Raw genomic sequence first — 24,059 nt, 5'->3', positions numbered from 1 at the left:
CTGGAATGTCTCTTGAATGTCTCTTTAGTCCCCCTAGATTAGGGGTGTCAAACTCAAGGCCCGCAGGCCAGATCTGGCCTACAGGGTGCTTAAATCTGGACCACGGGGTTAGGGTTAGGCCTGGAAATATCAAAGGTTTGGCCCACAATGCCTCTGCCAGCCAAAAATGGCCGCAAGAGGGTCTCATGGGGCCTGTTTTGGGCTGGCAGAGTACCACAGGAGGCCAAAAATGAGATGGGGGGGGGGGCTTTCAGGGCCTCTGTGCACCCCATTTTTGGCCGGCAGAGTGCCGCAGAAGGCCATGGAGGAGGCCAAAAACAAGACATGGGGCACCACGTGTACCCCCACGCCCCGTTTTGGCCGGCAGGGTGTTGCAGAAGGCATCTATCCTGTCTCTCCCCCTGCTGCCCCTTGGAAGAGAACTGCAATGCTGATCCAGCCCTCAAAGAAATCCAGTTTGACACCCCTGCCCTAGAGGGACCCCCTCTCCTTCAGCCGGTGAATCCACCCACACAAAGGGATCCACTACTAATACTTAGATGTCAAAAGGATCCACTACCACCTCTGTACTTAGTGTGTCCCTTGTTTGGTTCTTGTTTCCCTTCCTTTTTCAAGATTACAGCTGAGTATTGTGCAGCTCCATTTCTAACTCGCAAATGTCCCTAAGGCACAGGTAAGCAAAATTTTGGCAGTTGAGAATTTGCACCCTTAACACCTGGGAGGAACTCAAAGCTCACCCTGGGCCAGGTTGATGACGCAACTTAATGGGTGGGGTGCAGGTGTTTATTTTCCAGGGTTTGCAGGTGAAGTTTAAAGCCACTTTTTTTCGGGGGGTTGCTGCTTTGTGTATGTGAGGCTTATACTTCAGTTGTTATCTGCTTCCTGTCCCAACAGAGCCAAAAATCGTGGAAGCAGAAAATCATGCCCTTCTGAGAAATTGGGATCTTTTGCTCACAGCCCAGTAGAAATCCAGAATATTGTTGTGGTTAATTAGGAAGAAGGTAATCTATATATATAAAAGTGAAATACCACTCATGCATCATACACAAAATCTCCAGAACCGTAAAGCCTACAAACTTGAAATTTGGCACATATGTTCCTCTTGGCTTCTAGGTACTCACTAAGAAAGGATTTTTCTAAATGACCAACACACCATCAGTATTTCGTATATTATTATTAACATGCTCTGATGCTAAGGAGTTCTACTCCCCCTCCCCACCTGAAAAGAAATCTGTTCCAAATGCAAAACACAAGCAGAGGAGAGGAGTTTCCGTTTTACTTTCACAGCAGCAACCAGCTTTAGTACAGAACAGTTGAGCTAAGCCATGCCCAGGCTCCTTGCTGTCTCCTTGCTCACACAGCAAATACTGTTTCAGTTTCCAAACAGCCCTCAACTCTCTCACACACTGACAGGACACTAGCTAGATGCATACTGATGGATGCTGGCAGGCAAAGGCAGAATTTCCCCCCCTTATTTTCCTCCCCCAAAACTAAGCCCGATCACATAGTTTCGTAGTGAAGTACGGGTATAGAGCTAGTTAATTAATATAAATACCACCCTCCTGATCCAATAGTCCTTCCTTTCTTCCTTTCTTTCTCCAAAACAAGGCCTGTTCTGTGCCTCCTTTGCGATCCATAAATCAAAACTCTTGGCAAGAGTCAATATGATATCATTAATGTAGGAATGTCCTTAATATAGCTATAAAGAAACGGTGCAATGCTAACACAACAAACAGAAGCCAAAGGGAACAAAGTCCCCATATCTTAGCCATGAAGCTCACTAGGTGAAAATTGGCCAGTTCCTATTTCTTAGTGAATGGTGTCCTACATTGGTTAAACCACAGTTTGCTTGTTGAATTCACCGTGGATGGGAGTCATAGAACATACTAGACCAATGTTTTTCAAACTTGGCAACTTTAAGGTGTGTAGACTCAACTCCTAGAATTCCCCAGCCAGCCATTAAATCCACACATCTTTTTTTTTGAAAGTTTTATTTGGGTTTTCACAAAAAGAACATAATACAAATAAAACATCTTTTTTTGAAAATAGCTTGGTCCTGGGTTACACTTCTTCATACAGACCCAAACTCAATTTCATGCTCATTTTTGTGTTCTATTCCATATCTTATTACTGTTTTACATTTTCCCCCTCTTTTAATTTTCTCAGCTTTATTTTAATTATCTCATCTCAATTCAAATCATTATATTTATACTTTTGTCTGTCCTGTTTCAATTTCATATTATCTTTTCTCATTAAACAAATTTTCTCTCCTGTAGTTACTAATTGGAGTATGACACTTTTATATCTTTTAATTTTATCCATTCAACTCTTATTTAAGCTTCAATGTATACCTTTAAGATTATAACATTCAATATAATACATAACTTCCAATCGAATTCTGCTTGGTACATTCTTAAAATACACACTATATTCTTAAAAAAAGATTATATATATATGTAAATAAAACACCCATTCCATTCCAATTCAATTCTATCATTAATATTCATTAAAATCTTAACATCTTTAACCTTTCTTTTCAATTAAATATCATACTTCCTTGGGAACACTTATAAACTTTCCATAATTATTTTTTTCCATATTTCTCTTCACTTATATTTTATAAATCATTAATAATAATTAAAATGTTCCCATCCTTTCCTAATTTAATTCTCTCATTCACTTTATTTCATTTATTTATTAACAAACATTCCACTAGATTACGATAAATATTTTATCCATCATTTTAAGCATATTTTCAAAAATTATTTCTATTTGTAATATAACAATACTATCTTATGTACCTTTGCAGAATCCCTTTTACAATTAAGTTTTCACCCATTATCTCTAAACAGGCTTATAACTTTCAATTCTTATACCTTTGCCCTGTTTCTCTATATCTTGTTTCTGTCCTTTATAACTTCTTTTCCTTTCCTTCTTCCCTCTCTTCTTCTCCCTCCCCTTTTTACCCCCTTGTCTCTCTACTTCTAATTCTCTCTTCTGTAATCCCCTCTTCTGTTGCTTTCTTATATTATACTTATTTTTCAAACTATTCTTCTTCTTTTTTTTCAAATCTTAAACTTTTCATTCTCTTTCCCCCTTTCCTTCCCCCCCCCACATAAAGTTACTTGATGGCTTCTTCTTTGTCTCAATCTTCTTGTTCTGCAAGTGTTTCTTGTTGTTTGTCATAGTTCCAGATCTCCATACAATACAAAGCCAAAAGAACCTCTTCCTTCTTGTGCATCTTCTTTGTACTTTTTAAGTTCCACTTTCAGTTCTTCTAAAAGTGGTGCCATTTTAAACACTTTTAAACAACCACCCGATTGATTTTAGTCATTTAAATGCAATAACCAAAAATCCAGAGATCACCAAGTAATCCAAATAATCCCAAACTGTTTCTTCTTACTTCTTTTTTCCACTTTCTCTTCCTGGGGTTCTACTATTTTGTTACCAAGTTTCAGTTAAAATGTATCTTTTAGAAATCTTGTTGAGGTTTTAGTTCCAGGCAGTCTCCTCCATTTTTCCAGATCCTGCCCTTTTATTCTTTTTCTCTCCTTTCCTGCTTTTAAAAGCTTTTAAGTATCCAGAAATCTTTATTATCCCTTTGACATTTTATTTTCAGCATAAAATGCCTGTTGATGTCAAAGTGGATTTTTTTCAAGTTCTTGCTTAAGTCTCTTAGCTGTCAGTACATGGAAGGGAAGAGAAAAAAAAACCAACTAAATTCTTTTCCTTCCCTCTCTCCTTCGCTGCTTCAAAATCTTCTTTGGGAACAATGTTATTTTTTTTTTTATAGTTTAAATTCCAGGGTACCTTGCGTTGTTGCTTTTGCTGTTTAACCTGGTCAACCAAGACTTTCTCTTCTTATCTTCCTCCTGCACATTCTTTGCCGGTCGAGTTCTTCTTTGAGGTAGCCATTTCTGACCACCACTGCAACCGCCTTCGGGAAAGGGAGTAATGGCCAGCTGAGGAGAGATGCGGCTCTCCTCAACCCTGCTGGCAGTCTCCCCCCTCTTCACCACCTCTACGGGGTGGCTTAGCCCTGATACCAGCCGGCCTTCCGGCTTCATTTCCTTCGCTGACAGACCGAAACAGTTTCGATCCGTGCTCGCTGCTGGAGCACCCCGAAATCCACACATCTTAAAGTTGTCAAGTTCGAGACACATCGTGCTAAACCATAAATTGGGATCTACATTCTGCAGTGGCTGAGTTCATTGACAGGCTAAGCCAAAACCAAAGGAAACATATTCTCACTAAATGTGACATGCAACCCTAACGTTGGTCAATCAGTGATTAAGGTATGGAAGCCAAACAACCCATAACCCAGTAGAACTTGCTTTACCTTTTCCGAATGTTTGAAGTGTCTCCAGAAATGAGTGTACATTCTTTTAGTGGTTTTTTCCGGGTAGCAGGCCACAGTTTTGATGTAGATTTTCAAGCTACGTTCCAAAAGCTGGTTCACTTCCCTGTAATCATAGTCATCATACCTACAAGAAACCACATATGGGCGTTATAATATATTGGCCAATCCAGATGATCAACTTTCCGCACCCCAAATACTTTTTAGATATGATGGGCTATAATGGCAAAACAATTATATCGTGGGAGATGCAGCTTGTTGCCTTCATGTTAGGGAAGGCTGAGTGGGCATCAGAATCCTAAATCAGCAATCAGGGATCATTTAATGTTGAGTACAGGTAGTCCTTGACTTATAACTATTTCAAGAGCCATGGTGGTGCAGTGGTCAGAATGCAATATTGCAGGCTAACTCTGCCCATTGCCAGAAGTTCGATCCTGACCAGGTTGACTCAGCTTTCCATCCTTCTGAGGTCAGTAAAATGAGGACCCAGATTGTTGGGGGCCATAGGCTGACTCTGCAAACCATCTGCAGAGGGCTGTAAAGCACTGTGAAGCTGTATATAAGTGTTAAATGCTATTTAGCGACCATTTAAAATTATAATGGCATTGAAAAAAGAGACTTATCCAATCAAGATATGGACAAGATATGAAAGAATGGGGGATTAGTAGACAGCCTACGATATTGGATTAAATATTACTTGGATCAGAGGATAAACTGATAAGAAAAATCTATAGATGCTTACTGGGTTATAAGCTGGAGGAAGAACAGGTAAAAGAAACGATGTTGGCATGGGCAAAAAAAATTGGCATGGTATCAATTTGGACAATTGGAAAACTTTATGGGAGAGAAACAAAAAAATAACATTGGCCATATCATATAAGGAAAACCTGTATAAAATGTTTTATAGGTGGCATCTTCCTTCAGCAAAATTGTCCAAAATGTACCAAAATATATCACCCAACTGCTGGAAATGCACCAAAGAATATGGATCATATTACCACGTATGGTGGAAATGTAGAAAAACTTGGGAGTTTTGGCAGAGAATCCAGAGGTGGCTTGAGGAGATGCTAAGGCATAGAGCGGAATATAAACCAGAATTTTTCCTACTTCGAATTATAACAGAAAAATACAAGAAAGAGGAGATCTATTTAATAATAGATGTGATTACGGCAGCAAGGTTAATCTTTGCTCAAAAGTAGAGAGATAAAAATATTCCCGATGAAAATGATGTAATAAAAAAGATATGGACATGTGCTGAGATGGACAAACTAACCTTGGAAATGGAAGATAAAGACGAGATGGAATACTATAAAGTATGGGATAAATTCTATCAATGATGGGAAAAAAGGAAGGATCTAGAATCAAAAGAGAATAGGGTTGGCAGAACGGATGATTAGACTTGGAAAATATTGTATAAATGTATAGATGTATAAATGTATATAAAATATGTACTCTATGCCATAGTATGTATGACAAACAGAATTGCCGGGATGATTACACCACGTCCAACGTTTTTAATAATTTACTTAATAAAACTTTGGGGTGGGGCGGGAAAAAGAGACTTATGGCCAGTTGTTGCGTTTTATGAATATAGCAGCATCCTCACTGTCACATGATCAAAATTTGGACATGTCTTCATGATGGTTGCAATATGTGAGACCACCATCTGTGATCTTCCCAGCCAGTTTCTGACAAGCAAAGACAATGAAGGAAGATGGAGTTGCTTAATGACTGAATTATTCACTTAACAAATGCAGGGATTCATTTAACAATCACAGCAAAAAAAAAATGGTTGTAACTTTGAACAGTCACTAAATGAACCGAGGAGTACCTGTACTGCCTTCCTTGGAAATGGTCAACTGAGAGCAACACAAAGTCAAATCTAAACCAGTAATAATACCACTCTTTTTTTTTTTTTTAACTATATTTACACCTCCATTTTTCTCTCTCCATTTTCTGAATCATTTTTCTTATTTATCTCCTCACGCAGGAAGCATGGAAAAAAATGGCTGGCAGAGGATTTCTGAAAGTAATCCAGGGATCTAGTTCAAGAGCCCTAGAGCTGCAAGTTGCCTCGGCCAGTTCTATTTTAAAGATAAAGTAGCTCTTGCCAAGATTTTTTTTCTTTGAATTTTTTTTTTTACAGTGCCAGAGCTTGAACTGGGAGCTTTTCCATGCAAAGCGGGTGGTCAGGAGAATTTGCATGGCGAAATTGTCTCCGATTGAATCTCAGCAAGCCAACATTTGCATCGTCCCTCTTCCTTTCTTTAAGGCCAGGGAAATGGGCTTGTGGAGGGGAGGAAGGGTTTGTTTTTTGTTTGGTATTATTGGGGGAGGGTTTGGTAGCTAATAGTGGCGTGTGTGTGTGTGTGTGTGTGTGTGTGTGTGTGTGTTTTAAAATTGAAAAAGAAAAATTAAGATAATCTAAGGAACTATATAACCTTAGGGCAAAGATATCAATGGGATGGGTGAGGTTGAATTTTTACTTCCTTAGAGAAACAGACTCATTAAAACTAGCAAAGGTTTGAATTCAGAAGAAAATAACGACCCCCAAATCAGGGTTTTGTCATTGCATTTTTGGCTGGCTGATCTTGAAAGCCTTCTGAAGCAATTAAAAAAAAAATGGAAGAGACTGTGTGAAATCCGGTCCTTGCTGTAAAGGGTTTCCTCAGTTTACACACAGTCAAGAACAACAAGTTTACCCTCATGCTTTGAGCATGCGTTATTTCCTATCTCTTGTAAATTAGATGATTCATGTCCTTTAGTCACCCCAATGGTTGCTGTCCCTGCATAGCCAGCCATCCTCCAGTCACCTGGCCAAACCGCACACAACTTGTTTTACCTCAGGCCATTCGTTGGACAGGACAAGGATGCTCAGTCGCTCGTTCACCTGCAGTGCCAGGTCATGGCTTTGAATTATACACTGAACTTTGGACTCACAGCCTCCATCTCTCTCTCTCTGGCGCCCTCGGCTTGTTCGGTTACTCCCCGCTTAGAAGCAAACCTTCTCCTGCTTTGTATGTGCTGGCAAACAATAGCTCAGCTAGGATGGCTGAACCAGCATGATTTAAATCAGGGGTCTCCAACCTTGGCAACTTTAAGACTTGTGGACTTCAGCTCCTGGCTGAGGAATTCTGGGAGTTGAAGTCCACAAGTCTTAAAGTTGCCAAGGTTGGAGACCCCTGATATAAAACCAGAAAGTAGCTAGCTGTGCAGATCAGAGGAGAAGAGAAGGGAAACTATAAAGTAGGCCCAAACCAGAGGTGGTATTCAGCAGGTTCTGACCAGTTCTGGAGAACCAGGAGCGGGCATTTTGAGTAGTTTGGAGAACCAGCAAATCCCGCCTCTGACTGGCCCTGCCCCCACCTATTCTCCGCCTCCAGAGTCCCAGCTGATTGGCTGGGTCTTCTTTGGTTGTCCTGCACAGGAGAACAGAGCTGGAAAGCAGGTTAGTGGGGTGGGGAGGGAATGGGGATTTTACAGTGTCCTTCCCCTGCCACACCCACCAAGTCACGGCCACAGAACCTGTAGTAAAAGAAAATGAATTCCACCACTGGCCCAAACTCCTATGGCTGGTCATCATGGCTTGCCACTGTAGACAAAGCACCTTCACTACAGATAGTTCTTGACATGCAGGAGTTTGTTTAGTGACCATTCGCAGTTACAACAGCCCTGAAAGAAGTGATTTATGACCATCTTCCACACTTAATAACGGTTGCAGCCCCTCCCCTCCTTCATGTGATCAAAATTCAGACACTTGGCCCGGACTCGTATTTATGATGGTTGCAGTGTCCTGGATCCCTTCTGACAAAACAAAGTCAACGGGGAAGCCAGATTCACTTAACAACCTAACTTAACAAGTGCAGCGATTTGCTTAACGATTGTGGCAAGATAGGTTGTAAAGCAAGGGTGCTCAAACTTGGCAAGTTTAAGACTTGTGGACTTCAACTCCCAGAATTCCTGAGCTAACATAACTGGAGGAGGAATTCTGGGAGTTGAAGTTCATAAGTCTTAAAGCTGTCAAGTTTGAAGACCCCTGGTGTAAAAGGAGGCAAAACTCGCTTAACAAACGTCTCGCTTAGGAACAGAAATTTTGGGCTTCCGTTGTGGTTGTAAGTCAAGAACCACCTGTAACTGGGAGTTTTTTCCCCCTTTTTTCCAATGATTAATCAGCCAGTTAGAAAAAAGGATGCACATTGGTAATTTGGTTCATGCCAAAAGCAAGGCAGAAGGAAAAATCTGGGCACCGTTTACTCAAATCTGGCAGATGTGAAGAAAAAGAATTGCAGGAGGGATGGAAGCAACCTACCTAATGCCAAAGACACAGTGGACGTAATTCCAGATAGCCCTCCGAAGCATGGATGTGTCCACCCCACTGTGCATAGCTATGGTGTTGTAGGTCAGATTGTACACCACTTGGAATTTCTCATCCAAGAGTTGTCCCACATCAGGATACAACCGGTTGATAAGCGAGTAACCATGATCTTCCCACGTATAGTCCTGTGGAAGGTAAAATACAGGTTGGATCTACAATCTGCACCAAACCAGGGTTAGTTTTACAATAAAGGTGACGTCACCTTCAAGCCAGTGCCATCCTGGAAGTCACTACAGCTGGGTTCATATTGAAAGCTAAACCATAATGCAAGGGTCTTCAAACTTGGCAAGTTTTAAGACTTGTGGACTTCAACTCCCAGAATTCCTGAGCTAACATGATTGGAGGAGGAATGCTGGGAGTTGAAGTCAACAAGACTTAAAGCTGTCAAGTTTGAAGACCCCTGCCATAAATCAATGCACAAACGATCGTCCTGGGCCATTTATAACCTGGATTGCATCCAGTATTAAATTATGAACTGTAGTTCATACAGCCAAAGGGTGGATTTACAGAACACCTTCATTAAGCCATGCCCCGAATGATTCGCCTTTTGATTAGCATGTGCCGTGGGATTTTTGACATTCTGTTGATGGGGATAAGCATGCATCCAAAGCATGACTGACTCATGGTACCTGGGCTCGGAAAGTGGGAGGTGTCTGCTCTCCTCTCCTGGTAAAATCCTTGTAGCCAAACTCTGGATCCTCCACAAAGCAGAGGACTTTGGGCGGCAGGGAGTGTTCAGCAATGTCTGCTGGAGATAGGAACCAAAACAAACACACGTAAACCATGATGTGATGCGATCAAAAGCACTTAGCATTAGCAATAGCCCTTTAAGACTTATATACCATGGGCGAATAGGCGGCAATAAAAATTAAATAAATAAATAAAATAAATACTGCTTCATAGTACTTTACAGCCCTCTCTAAGTGGTTTACAGCAAGGGTCTCTAACCCCCCCCCCCAGGCCATGAAACCGGGCCACACAAACAAGGAAAGCCCTACCCATGGGATGCAGGCAGCACAAAAGACTATGCCCCCACGGAAAAACCCCTCTCCATGGAAGCAATCCCTGGTTGGGGGATGCTAGTTTACAGAGTCAGCATAGGTAAAGGTAAAGGTTCCCCTCGCACATAAGTGCTAGTTGTTTCCATCTCTAGGGGGTGCTGCTTATCTCCGTTACAAAGCCGAAGAGCCAGCGCTGTCCAAAGACGTCTCCGTGGTCAAGTGGCCGGCATGACTAAACGCCGAAGGCGCACGGAACGCTGTTCCCTTCCCACCAAAGGGGTCCCTATTTTTCTATTTACAGTTTTTACGTGCTTTCGAACTGCTAGGTTGGCAGAAGCTAGGACAAATAACGGGAGCTCACTCCGTTACGCAGCGCTAGGGATTCGAACCGCCGAACTGCCAACCTTTCTGATCGACAAGCTCAGCGTCTTAGCCACTGAGCCACTGCGTCCCTGACAGAGTCAGCCTATTGCCCCCAACAACCTGGGTCCTCATTTTACCGACCTCGGAAAGATGGAAGGCAGAGTCAACCTTGAGCCGATCAGGATTGAACTGCTGGCAGTGGGCAGAATTAGCCTGCAATACTGCACTCTACCAGCTGCGCCACCACGGTTCATACATCAAAAGGTCTGGTTGGATTTTTGATGGGTTGGATGAAGCTTGCAGACTGAAAGATTCCAAATCTCCAAGCCCTTCTCCACCAGGTTGTTTGACTCAACGTCTGAATGGGTGGAAGTCTCACTTCCCTTCAGATGTGGCCCTGCCTCACCTGAGGGAGTCACAAGTAGGCTCTCTCTCTTTTCCATCTCAAAATGAGTCGCCATCTCTTCCTGGGTGACACCTTCCTCCTCCAGCTGGCACTCCTGCAGCAGTTTCATCCTCTCCATCAGCATCTCCACATCCTCCATGGCATCATTGCTCTGAGAAAAAGTGAGACGAGGGAGGATCATTTCAGGCAGGAATCCACCAGCCTTACTTCACAATTCTGCAGCGCTGCATTGCGTTACTGTGCTCTACCTTTGCTATCTGGTGAACTCTTCTAACCACTGCTGAAACCCTGGTGGGGATGAGTAGCTGGGAACCAAGCCAACCCTACTAAGACCACACCTGGAATACCGCAACTGATTTTGAATCGCCATACTACAAAAAAAAAAATGTTGGGACTTTGGAAAAAGTTCAGAGAAGAGCAACTAAGATGATCAAAGGCCTGTAGACTAGAACATAGGAAGAACGGCTGCAGGGTTTGGGTCTGGCTAGTCTAAAGAAAAGGAGAATTAGGGGTGACATGATAGCAGTATTCCAGGATTTGAGGGGCTGACACAAAGAAGAGGGGGTCAAATTAGTCTCCAAAGCACCAGAGGGAAAGACAAGAAACAATGGATGGAGACTAATCAGAGAGAAGTAACCTGAAATTAAGGAGAAACTTCCTAACAGTGAAGACAATTAGCCAGTGGAACTGCTTGACACCAGAAGTTGTGGGTGCTCCATCACTGGATGTTTTTAAAAAGACTCTAGACAGTCACTGCAGTTGTTAAGTGAACCATGTGATCATTAAATTGTCTTTGCTTGCCAGAAGCATGTTGTGAAGATTACAAACAATAATCGTAAGGTCCACCTAAACGACCCTGGTATGCTTGCAACTATCAAAAAATACATGCCAGTTACCAAGCCCTCGAAGTGTGATCACATGACCGTGGGAGATGCTGCAATGGGTTGTAAGTCTGAGGACAGGTCTTAAGTCACTGTTTTCCAGTGCTGTTGTAACTTAGAACGGTTGCTAAATGAATGGATGTAAGTCAAGGATTATCTGTGTTGTCTAACTTCCCAGGCAAAAAGTCCAGAGATTCTCAGTCATCCAGATCGTGGTTGTCCCAAAGGTAATTTTTTCAGGAGGCGACTGGACTTTCTGGTTTTTCTTTGAAGACGTTTCACTTCCCATCCAAGAAGCTTCTTCAATTCTACTGAAGAGAGCTGAAGAAGCTTCTTGGATGAGAAGCAAAACTTCTTCAAAGAAAAACCAGAAAGTCCAGTCGCTTCGTTGGGATTCTCAGGCAAAGGTATTGCAACTGCCTACCTCGCAAGTTGTTGTGGCTGGCCCCTGTGCCTACCGGAGCCCACCCACTTTGGGGCCAGTTTTTTTCCAACTTTAAGAGCTCCCAAAATGCTTTAAAAATAATAATAATAACAAGGATCCACCTCCCCATAATGGGCTTACACTGGAACTGTTTGTCCCATCTTCCGAGCTAGGGCTGCTGTCGCAGCTGCGTGGCGAAGGTGGTCGGAAGACATGCCCAGTTTCCTGGTCAAGCTCTGGGTTGATGCCGCAGCCGAACACGAAGGAGGCGAGCGAGTGGTAGTGTGTCAGCAGGACCAAGGCCTGGATGAGTTCGGCTAGAGACCAGCTGTTTTCCCCAGTTTTTAGCAGGGCCTGGAAGAAACAATACAAAAATCTCTCGGCTCTCTGCCTCAAGTTGATATATTCTCCAAAGCACCTGAAGGCAGGACAAGAAGCAATGAGTGGAAATTAATCAAGGAAAGAAGCAACTTAGAACTAAGGAGAAATTTCCTGATAGTTAGAATAATAAATCAGTGGAACGACTTGCCTCCAGAAGTTGAGGGTGCTCCAACATTGGAGGTTTTCAAGAAGAGATTGGACAGCCATTTGTCTGAAATGGTTTCCTGCCTGAGCAGGGGGGGTTGGACTACAACATCTCCATGGTCCCTTTTAACTCAGTTATTCTGTATTTAAGGAGAAGACGATAGCTTTCCTCTAAAGGAGGAGTGTCCAACCGTGGCAACTTTAAGGCTTGTGGACTTCAACTCTCAGAATTCCCCAGACAACATAGTACCCCAAAATCATTATTTATCTCATTAGGGAAGATACAAAGCCATCTACAAAAGTAAAATGGACCAAGGAAATTCCCCCAAAGGGTTTGATTCAACCAGAATCGAAGGCACACCAAGTATTGAGATGTCTCTTTCCTTGTGCAATGCTATAATTTAGTTTAGTTGGTTTTGTCTTAGTAGGTCACATGAACCCAGGCATTATGGACTGTAAATCATAGTTTATGGCTTTGTGTGGAAAGAACCAAGCCGCTGTGCGTGCCGGACAAACTGGTTTTACAAAAGGCGAGAGGAAAATGAAATGTTTGCCTTCTTTCAACTGAAGGAAACAAAAATAGTTCCAAGATGGTTTGATCCAACTCACTTTCCACCAAGTTCGGCACTCACCTCAATGTGCTCCTTGGTGATCAACCAAGGCCGGTGAGCCAGGATCTTGTTGATTTCATTCAGGTTCCTGAGTTTCTGCGGGGCATACTGCAAACCTCGCAGCCAGGCTGGGTCCCCTCCTACCTGGAGAAACTCCCCCATGTGGAAGCCAACCAGGTAGGAACAGTGATGCCTGGCAGCTGCCTGAAATAAAAGGAAAATCTTGTAAAGGAACTCTCAAGGGCAAACTGCAAGGATCTAATGCAGAGGTACAAGGTATGCCCAAGTCCAGGACCAGCACAGTATCAGAGGCTGATAAAGGCCTGTTACTTTTCACATTCCCATGTGGGCAAGATGTAATTTCCAGAAGGAGAGAGAGATGTCTAGGAATCCACTTTATATCAAGACTGACTTTGATCCATCCAGGGGGCTGCTACCTACAGCAACAGCAGGGAATCAAAATGATGGTCTATTTTTTAAGTTCTAATTCTAATTTTAGTCCTAGCAATGTTTCTCCACCTTGGCAACTTGGATGGGTGGACTTCAGTTCCGAGAATTCTCCATCCAGCATGGCACTTATTGTAGCAAAAGAGCAGACAGAGCTAGGTCGGCTGAGTTAAGCGAGTCATCAGTCTAGAATCATTACGTTGCCACAAATGATGTAAGTCCAAGCCCTCCTGAATTCCACTGACCCTTATCTGGTGCCAATGTAGCACTGAACCTTACTTGACTAGATCTATAGCATTGAGCAATAACTGCAATTTAAAAGTATGGTCCTGATTCTTCACACCTGATATTCATGGAGGTGAAACAAGGACAGCAGTTCTATTCACAATAACCACCCAGTAAAGGAGAGTTGGGCTGAGACTATCATTTGCCCAGTTTCCCATGGAGCTGCATGTCTCTGCCTGCTGGGGCTTTGAATCATGGTCCCTGCGGTGCTCGCCCACTCACCATGATAGCGATGTAGTGGCGCTTGTGATACGGCAGTGGCCCATCCATCCTCAACAAGAGGTACTGAGTCTTCCAGAAGCTCGTCAGGTATTCTGGATGTAGTCCCATCACCATGGTAATGTTATCCACTTTGCCCGTTGAAACAAAGGCTTCTATGAAGAGCCGTCGCTGGGCGCTTTCCACTCCTTCTTGTAGGATCTACAATAAGGAGAAAGCAAGTTTGTAAAAAAAAAAAAAAAGGAGGGGGGGCTGCAAGGTAGAACATCATCATAATCTCTACTACTGGAGGAGGATGAGAGGAAAATAGTTGGCTTGCCCAAAAATCCCTTGGGATGAATTTTGCTAGCTCAAATGGGGGAAAGGCAGAAAACAATGAGGGACAGTTTGGTGTAGTGATTAAGGCACTAGATGTACAATCCGGGAGATTATGAGTTCTAGTCCTGCCTTAGGCACAAAACTAGCTGGGCAACAAATCTCACACACTCGTCCCTCCTGAAATCTTGTCAAGAAAACTTGTCCAATGTAGGGACTTGCCCGTTATTATAAACCACCTTTCAAAGACTAGGTACAACAGAGATTTGCCCGATCGGTTAATATATAATATTGATTACTATTAATCTTCTCATCACTCCTTATCACCCATCCCCTCCCACTTGTGACTGTATGACTGTAACTTTGTTGCTTGCATCCTTACGATTTATACTGACTGTTTCCTAGTATGATTTGATTGCTATGACTATTATTAAGTGTTGCACCTAATGATTCTTGACTTGACAAATGTTTTTATGTATGCTGAGAGCATTTGCACCAAGACAAATTCCTTGTGTGTCCAATCACACTTGGCCAATAAAGAATTCTATTTCTAATTCTAATATATTTAATAAAGTAAATCAATTCACCATAAATATATTCAATTTAGGCTGAATGCAAGGCAAAGCAGGCTGCAGGAATTTCTCTCGGATCATTAGCCATTTTCCTTATTCCTAATTATCTAACAATAGCAATCAAACTGAAGTTGAAGAAATAAAACATTAGCGGAGAAGGGTGGGGTGGGGAGAAAAAACAGGAGAAGAAGGTTTTTATTTGGAAAGATCTGCAAACTGAATTTGATCTATCTGCAGCCCTAGCTTTCCATAGCCTCTCAGCTATTTACAAAAAAAAACACAAAAAAACGGGATGCCAGTCAACAGTTCCAAGATTAGCCTGACTCTGAAATTGTTCTTCCTTCTTCCTGCTTTGAAAAACAAGCTCTCTATCCAGTCCTTTTCACGCATGAATGGCCAGTCAAGAGCTGCCCAGAGCCCCTTTGAAGTCATGACTAAAAAGCTGTCGTTGTTTATTGTAAAAGAAAAAAAAAAAAGAAAAAGTTATTAAATATCCTGGGAGTAATCGCATGAAATGATTGGAACGTGGGTGTAATTAATTTAAAATTAAATCCACCTTGTTTGGAGCACTCTCCACAGGGCATGTTTTGCCACTGCTGTTTCTATCTAAAGGCAGGGGTGTCCAACCTTGGCAACTTTAAGACTTGTGGACTTCAACTCCCAGAATTCCTCAGCCAGCTTTGGGACAACCACGATCTGGATGACTGAGAATCTCTAGAGCAGGGGTGTCCAACCTTGGCAACTTTAAGACTTGTGGACTTCAACTCCCAGAATTCCTCAGCCAGCGAAGCTGGCTGAGGAATTCTGGGAGTTGAAGTCCACAAGTCTTAAAGTTGCCAAGGTTGGACACCCCTGATCTAAAGGCAGGGATGGGCAGAGTTCAAGATTATCTTCCTTGATTACTTTCCAAAACACCAATATCCAGCCGCTGAAGCCCTGTGCAAAGGATCACACCAGTGGTGGGATTGAATTTTTTTTACTACCAGTTCTTTAGGCGTGGCTTGGTGAGCGTGGTTGGGCGTGGCCATGTGACTGGGGGGCGTGGCTTTTTTTCAGTTACCCCCTGCCCATTTTTGGGACCTTCCTGACCTCAGAGAGCCTTTGGGGGGGCGTTTTTGCTCCCAGAAGGCTCCTCTGAGGCTCAGGAAGGCAAAAAATGGAGGGGGAAGGCTGAGCCCCTCCCTCCATTTTTTGCCTTCCTAGGCCTCAGCAAGGTGAATCCCGGCACAGCTGATCATATAAACAGCTGATTGTGGGGAGGGGAAAAGAGAAAGAAATGCCTTAAGGGGCCAGCGTCAGGTGGGCGGGGTGAGTGAGCATCAGCTGGGTGGGGCAAGCGAACCGGCGGTGACCGGGCGACCGGGTTGGGAGCGTGGCCAGCCAAAACTTACGACTGGTTCGGTGACCCACGCCAAATCCTTGCTACCAGTTGACCCAATCCGGTGCAAACCGGCTGAATACCACCACTGGACCACACACTCAACATGCGGAACCTAGGAATGTCCGTTTAGGTGTCAAGGTTGATTGGTGCAGAAAGATGATGTTTCAAAGGCTAATTCTGGCCACGTGGCCCCCTTCTGAGCTTGCTTAATTTCAAGACAAGTTACTTCGTTCCTGCCATGAAAAATCATATGGATGTCAGAAATGCTTGCTGATCTTATGCCAGTTGCCTAGAAATCAGGCGGGAGATCAGCTGTTGGCCCACTCCCTTTGGGCGAACATCGTTTAAAAAAACTTATAAGAACAGGGAGAGAACCAAAAAGAGACCTCCAGTTTGGTCTAGTGGTAAAGGCTGGAAACGAGGAGACTGTGAGTTCTAGTCCCGCCTTAGGCATGACGTCAGCTAGGGGGACTTTGGGCCAATCACCAGGAGACTGTGAGTTTTAGTCCCGCCTTAGGCATGACGTCATCTAGGGTGATTTTGGGCCAATCACCAGGAGACTGTGAGTTCTAGTCCCGCCTTAGGCATTACATCATCTAGGGTGATTTTGGGCCAACCACCAGCAAACCGCGAGTTCTAGTCTTGCCTTAGGCATGACACCAGCTAGGGTGATTTTGGGCCAATCACCAGGAGACTGTGAGTTCTAGTCCCGCCTTAGGCATGACGTCATCTAGGGTGATTTTGGGCCAACCACCAGCAGACTATGAGTTCTAGTCTTGCCTTAGGCCTGATGCCAGCTAGGGTGATTTTGGGCCAATCACCAGGAGACTGTGAGTTTGAAGTTTTCAAGAAAAGACTGGACTACCATCTGCCAAAAATGGTGCAGAGTCTGCTTGGGCGGGGGGTTAGACTATATGACCTACAAGGTCCCTTCCAACTCTGTTAATCTGTAAACTCTAATCCCGCTTTGGGCTGGGTGATTTTGGGGCAATCTCTCTCTCCGGGTTGTTATGGTGAGAAAAATAGGAGGCAGAAGGAGTATTTAGCCATGGTCACTAATTTGAGTTATTTATCAAAAATTATAATAATAATAATAATAAAGGACGGATTGAAAAAAAAACACCAATTAAAAGAAGTTAACCATTCCCTTTTTACAACACAAATGCTTAGCCCTCTGCTGTATGCTCAGTCCCAGTCTGCAAAATAAAACTATGGGAAGGGGCAGGGGTGTCCCAAACTCCGGCTAGTTACAGCAAATCTCTCCCACCCCGCCCAAAAAAAGCCCGAATTCTCTGCAACTAGCATTGCAAGAAGCTGTCCAGGAACACACACTCTCCAGCCGAGAGCCATGAATTCAGCAGGAAAGGAGTCAGAGGCGCTGGCCATGCACCAGCCGGGTGGGAGGGAGGGAGAGGGCCAGCTGCAGGCAGAGGGGAAAACCCACGGAGCCATTCCACTGGAGGAGAAAGTCCTCTGAGTTGGGAAGGGAAGGAGCCCTGGCATCCAGCAACCGGGGAGAGGAGGCAGGATAGCTAGCCAGCCAGCTAGCCAGCCAGCCAGCCAGGAGGAAAAGCAGTCATGGCTGGCTTTCTGATAAGTTGTTTGTGCACACAGGGAGGGAAGGTCATTTTGATAAATACGGAGATGACGACACCCCCGGGGCAATGCTATCACCTCTCTCTCTCATCAGGCAAGCCAAAAAAATAATGAGGAAGCCAAGGTCGTAGCTGCTGCAATAAGTAAACACCACATGTATCCTATGTTGCGAGATGCCTGGCTTACTGGCGAATTAACACTTCCCAACGGTGCCCAGCCTGCAGCTTTCTTGCAACATTGGCACGGGTTCACAGAAGGGAGGGAGGGAAGCAAAGCAAACCCCACTGCCTTGGCCATTCACCCTTCCTTTTAAAAGGGAGTTTCTGTTTGCTGGCCTGGACTCAAGGACTTCGGAAGAGGGGCACTCCCCAAAGCACTTCGGTGATGGAGAGCAAACAGATTTGCAGGGAACTGGACAGAACAGCTAATTCTAAATGCCCAACACCCTAGTTGAGTTTACCCAGCCCTTGGTTAACCAACACTCCCTCAGGAGAAACACGGAATCCGGTCCTCACCTGTCTCCCCTCCTTCCCAGCACTTTCCAATTTAAAGCCTACATTGATTCAACCATTATCTGCTTTTGATCAAACGAGTGGCAGTTAGTTCAAGAACGCCGATGCCTTTGAATAAATCTGTTGGTCAGAAAACATGCCACCAAACTCCTCCTGAGGTTGGCTAACCTAGTCTAAGACAGATCTCCTCCTTCACTGTCAATAACCCACGACTAAGCACATCATGACTTAGGGTAGTGTGTGAATCTAGATGCTCTCTTTGTATCGCGCCGTAAACTGGAGTTTATTCTGCAAACTACAGCTATACAAGTTGTGCTTTAGTGTGATGCACGAGTGAGACCGCAGAACAACCAAAAGGGATGCTTTTTTCCCCCGAGTGGTTTGTAGTCTCCAAGAGAAGGACATGGCTGGACTTTGAACAGCAGGAAAGAACCTGCAACATTTTGTTGCAGCTCTTATTGAATGCAAAGCCCACACCTTCCAAGCAAGGGAGAATCCACCTTTTCCTCCAATTGCACCCCCCCCACACACACACACATCCAACCTCTGCTTGGTCAAGCAAAGTAACACGGCATAGGTGTGCCTTAGAAGAGATTAATCTGGCATCCAGGCTGAGGAGCGGGAGAAGAGGGTGAAGGGGAGAAAGGAAGGGAGGGACAAGAGAGAGAGGGAGAGAGAGCGGGAGAGAGCAGGAGGAAGGAGAGAGGAAGAGGGAAAGAGAAGAAGTGGGAGAGGAGAGGAGAGAGGAGAGGAGGAGAAGGCAAGAGAGAAGAAACAGAGGGAGAGAGAAGGAGAGAGGAGAGACGGAGAGGGAAAAGAAGAGAGGGAGGGGAGAGGGAGAGAGAGGAGAAGGCAGGAGAGAGGAAAGAAGGAACAGGAAGAGGAGAGGAGAGGGAGGAGGAGGAATCGGAGAGGAGAAGAGAGGGGGGGGAGGAGAGGAGGAGAAGGCAGGAAGAGGGGAACAGGAAGAGGAGAGAGAGGGGGGAGAGAGAGAGAGAGAAGAGAGGAGAGGGGAGAAGGCAGGAGAAGGAGAGAGGAAGAGGGAAGAGAGAGAGAGAGGGAGAGGGGAAGAGGGAGGAGAAAGGGAGAGGGAAGAGAGAGAGAGAGAGGAGAAGGCAGGAGAGAGGAAAGAAGGAACAGGGAGAGGGAGAGGAGAGGGCAGGAGAGGAGAGGAAGAGGGAAAGAAGAGAGAGAGGGGAGAGGAGAGGAGGGAGGGAGGAGAAGGCAGGAGAGAGGAGAGAAGGAACAGGGAAGAGGAGAGAGAGGGCAGAAGGCAGGAGAAGAGAGGAGAGAAGGAACAGGGAAGAGAGAGAGAGGAATAGGGAAGAGGAGGAGGAGAGGGCAGAGAGAGGAGACGGAAGAGGGAAAGAGAGGGGAGAGGGGAGGAGAGGGGAGAGGGAGGAGAGGAGGAGAGAGAGAAGGAACAGAGAGGGAGAGGAAGGGCAGGAGGGAGAGGGAAGAGAGGGAGAGGAGAGAGGGAGAGGGCAGGAGAGAGAGAGGAGGGGAGGAGAGGGAGGAGGGAAGAGGAGGGGGAGAAGAGAGGAAAGAAGGGACAGGGAAGAGGAGGAGGAGAGGGAGAGAGACGGAGAGGAGAGGAAAACCGTGCTTTATCCCTTACCTCTTCCACTGGGATGAAAGAACTGGGGCCTCTTCCCAGCTGCTGGGGGATTTTTATCCCTCTATCCTGGGAATAAAAGAAAGGATGTTACAAGACACTCCCATCCTGAACACACCCCTGTTGTCCTCAAGGCTTCAAAGGGGAAGCTCCCCACCCTGCACTCTCGACACAGGATCAAACAGCGGGATCCGATGGGAGGAGGAAGACCAAGCCACAAGGCCAAAGGGCGGGGGTGGGGGGAGCAGAGAGGCGCACACCGAACCTTGTACCCATTTTCTCAGGGAAAAAAACAACAAACCACCACTAATAAATTGTTCCCTGCCCTCCTCCCCTGATGGGACCGCTTCAGGAATTGTATCAGAGGCACCTGCCCAAACTCGTTAGCCCAGCAGGAAGACCCACTGAAGATGCAGCCAGGTGCGCGGCAGGGCGGGCAGTGAGGCCGAGGACCAAGGCCCCAAATCACAAGCTCCAACACGACCTCTGCTGCCTTAATCTCCACCGCCACCACCAAGGACCAGAGTTCCTCGCTTCTGGGTGAGACTTCCTTGCTATGCAATGGAGTTCAGGCTTACATCAGCCGGAGATGCTGATCATTGCACTTCTCCCCTCCCCAGCCCTCTTCTGCAGAAGCTGGAGGTTTTTAACCCAGTTTCCCTTTCTTATTTCACAGAGCTGACAGTGCCAAAAGAAAAGGAAAGGGGAAAATAAAATAAAAAAAAACACACCCTCCAGGCTATTAGACCAGGGGTGTCCAACCTTGGCAACTTTAAGACTTGTGGACTTCAACTCCCAGAATTCCTCAGCCAGCTTTGAAGTCCACAAGTCTTAAAGTTGCCAAGGTTGGACACCCCTGTATTAGACTATCAAGACAGCTGATCCTACCCATTGCTGGGTGAATTCCATGACTAAGTAAACAGAAAGCAGATGTTTCTTTCGTTGAAAAGCCTCCCTCCCTGCTCGCCAACTCAAGGTGGCACCAATTCTGCCTTAGGCTATACAGGCCAGCAGCTCCAGGATATTGCACCCACAATGTTTATATATATTTGTATCCCATCAGGATTATTTTTTACAAAAAAGGCAGCAAGTATATCCAACACACCTTCCCCCTCCCATTTTCCCCACCACAACAGCCCTGTGAGGTAGATCGGGCGGAGAGAGAAGGACTGGCCCAGCTGGCTTTCATGGCTAAGGTAGGATTTGAACTCACGGTCTCCCGCTTTCTAGGCTGGATGCCTTAACCACGAGAGACCCGTGTTGGCGAATCTATGGCACGCATGCATGCCGGAAGTGGCATGCAGAGCCATCTCTCCGGGCATGCCAGCCGTTGCCCGTTGCTCTTCTGGATTTAGGCGCATGCATGTGCACCAGCCAGCTGGTCTTCGTGTACACGGGAGCACCGGAAACTGGAAGAGCAATTCCCCGGCGTGCATGCATGCTCCAGCCAGCTGGTGTCCATACATGCCAGAAACTGGAAGATCAGGTGACTGGCGCGCATGCGCATGCCGGAAACCGGAAGCTCAGCATGCGCGCTGGGGAGCTGTTTTTCCGGTTTCTGGTGCTCCCCCGCATGCGCGTGCGTGCTCCCATTTTGGCACTCGATGCCGAAAAGGTTCACCAACACTGCACTAGACTAAACTGGCTCTTCTGTGCCAAAATTCTTCTCTGCATAAGTGGGTTTATATGGTACCCCGAAACGGAAGGTGGGAGCTACTTAAAACTGAAGGCCTGGTTTTGCCAGTAGGCCTGGGGAACCCAGAGCAGGATGGAGCCCATTAAATGGCTCGTGTGACCTGCTGTCAGCAGGGGGTGATTTTGTTATATTGTACTATATTAATTCATTTTTGTTAGTTTTTATTGTTTAAATGTGGTTTTATATTCTGTAAGCTGCCTTGAGTTGCCATGGCAAATAGGCAGCAATGCAATTCAATAAACAAACAAACAAATGAATAATAAAACCAGAGTTCCCCCGTAGGTATGGTTCACCACAGTGTGTAACAGAGAGCTCTGACGGTGTAAGCTGCTTCTCTGGAATTTTTTTTTGTCCTATGGAAAAATACAGAGGGAAACACTTCTGTGCCAATGTAGAATGCTTTCTATTTGTCGGTGAAAATTTACACAAGAACAACCACCTGTCTGGATTAGGAGTGACTAATTTCTCTGTGTCAGACGTTCTTTAAAAAGGAAATCTTCATTAAGATTTCATAGCAATCAAATGTGATAGTTTGTTAAGCAATTGCCATGATAGAGTCACCCAAAAGTCCCAAAGGCACTTCTTCCAGAAGTCAACTTGGGTTTTTTTCTTTGAAAACGTTTCACTACTCATCCAAAAAGTTTCTCTAGTTCACTTCTTGGACGAGAAGTGAAATGTTTTCAAAGGGAAAAAACTCAAGAAAGTCCAGTTGCCTTTTGGAAAATGCACCCTTGGGACAACTATGACCTGGATAATTGAGAATATCTATAGAGATAGAGTCAGCTGAAGGTTTAATTGATGCAGCTCAATTGCTAATGGGATGAATAGTTAGGCTATACCAGAGAAATAAAACTGAGATATGATTTAAAAAAAAAAACATCCATCTGATTGTGCAAGTGTTAATTTTGCTTTGTGCCAGAAATGCCATGCAAATGGAGGACTTCCGGTTTGAGCTTCTTCGGCGACAGACCGAAACCGCGACTCTGCGCAGTTTCGATCCGTGCTCGCTGCTGGAGCGCCCCGAGCCGGCTGGTTTCGGGGCTAAGCCACCCCGTAGAGGTGATGAAGAAGGGGGAGACTGCCTGCAGGGTTGAGGTGAGCCGCATCTCTCCTCCTCAGCTGGCCATTACTCCCTTTCCCGAAGGCAGTTGCAGCAGTGGTCAGAAATGGTCACCTCAAAGAAGAACTCGACCGGAAAAGAATGTGCAGGAGGAAGATAAGAAGAGAAAGTCTTGGTTGACCGGGTCAAACAGCGAAAGCAACAAATAAGGTACCCTGGAATTTAAACTATAAAAAAATAATACTGTTCCCAAAGAAGATCTTTAAGCAGCGAAGGAGAGAGAAAAGGGAAAGGATTTGTTTTTATTTTTTCCTTTTCCTATACTGACAGCTAAGAGACTTAAGAAATTGGAAAAAAAATCCACTTTGATATTAATAGGCATTTAATGCTGAAAATAAAAAGTCAAAGGGATAATAAAGATTTCTGGATACTTAAAAGCTTCTGAAAACAGGAAAGGAGAGAAAAAGAATAAAAGGGCAGGATCTGGAAGGGAGGAGACTGCCTGGAATTAAAAAGAACTCACAGTAAAAGCTCAACAAGACTTCTAAAAGATACATTTTAACTGAAACATGGCAACAAAATAGTAAAACCCCAGGAAATAGCTCAGGAGTATTTGGATTACTTGGTGATCTCTGGATTCTTGGTTACTGCATTTGAATGACTAAAATCAATTGGGTGGTTGTTTAAAAGTGTTTAAAATGGCTCCACTCTTAGAAGAACTGAAAATGGAACTTAAAAAGTAGAAAGAAGATGCACAAGAAGGGAGAGGTTCTTTTGGCTTCGTATTTCAGTTCTTAGAAATGGAGATTTTGAACTATGAGAAACAATAAGAAATGCCTGCAGAACAAGAAGATTGGGACAAAAAAGAAGCCATCTTTAATGAACAAGTAATCTTAGGTGGGGGAAAAAAAGGAAAGGGGGGAAAGAGAATGGAAAGTTTAAGACTGGGAAAAACAACCCCAAAAAAGAATAGATTGAAAAATAAGTATAAAATCAGAAAGCAACAGAAGAGGGAAATGCAGAAGAGAGAATTAGAAGTAGAGAGTCAAGGGGGTAAAAAGGGGAGGAAGAAGATGAGAGGGAAGAAAGAAAGGAAAAGAAGTTATAAAGGACAGAAACAAGATATAGAGAAACAGGGCCTATTTAGAGATAATGGGTGAAAATATAATTGAAAAAGGGATTCTGCAAAGGTACATAAGATAGTATTGTTATATTAGAAATAGAAATAATTTCAGAAAAATGAAACAATGTATTATTAAAATGTTTGATAAAATAGTTATCATAATTTAGTGGAATGTTTGTCAATAAATAAATGTAATAAAATGAATATTTAATGATTTATAAAACATATGTGAAGAGAAATAAGGGAAAAATTAATTATGGAGATAATATGTGTCTTCAAGGAAGTATGATATTTA

At 44.3% G+C, this 24,059-nt stretch overlaps 1 protein-coding gene across 3 annotated transcripts in view; it reads right to left on the bottom strand.

The window, feature by feature from the left end:
* Window positions 1-24,059, bottom strand: part of SESN2 (sestrin 2) — a 47,541-nt gene that overhangs the window by 5,779 nt on the left and 17,703 nt on the right. The window contains exons 2-9 of one of the 3 annotated variants that reach the window (XM_087970699.1): window positions 19,889-19,954; window positions 13,898-14,095; window positions 12,965-13,147; window positions 11,949-12,161; window positions 10,503-10,653; window positions 9,362-9,480; window positions 8,667-8,857; window positions 4,340-4,484 (exon numbers count right to left, since the gene is read on the bottom strand). In XM_087970699.1, coding sequence (XP_087826825.1) covers window positions 4,340-4,484; window positions 8,667-8,857; window positions 9,362-9,480; window positions 10,503-10,653; window positions 11,949-12,161; window positions 12,965-13,147; window positions 13,898-14,095; window positions 19,889-19,954 — 1,266 coding nt within the window. The remainder of the gene's footprint in view (window positions 1-4,339; window positions 4,485-8,666; window positions 8,858-9,361; window positions 9,481-10,502; window positions 10,654-11,948; window positions 12,162-12,964; window positions 13,148-13,897; window positions 14,096-19,888; window positions 19,955-24,059) is intronic. The other 2 variants (XM_087970700.1, XM_087970701.1) reach the window with 2 other exon arrangements.

This window comes from Notechis scutatus, chromosome 8 (assembly GCF_049901735.1).
Source record: "Notechis scutatus isolate UNSWTSFEM ecotype Mainland chromosome 8, rNotScu1.2, whole genome shotgun sequence".
Lineage (NCBI taxonomy): Eukaryota > Metazoa > Chordata > Lepidosauria > Squamata > Elapidae > Notechis > Notechis scutatus.
Note: the sequence above shows the minus strand (reverse complement) of the source record. Positions and strands in the feature narration are given on the sequence as shown.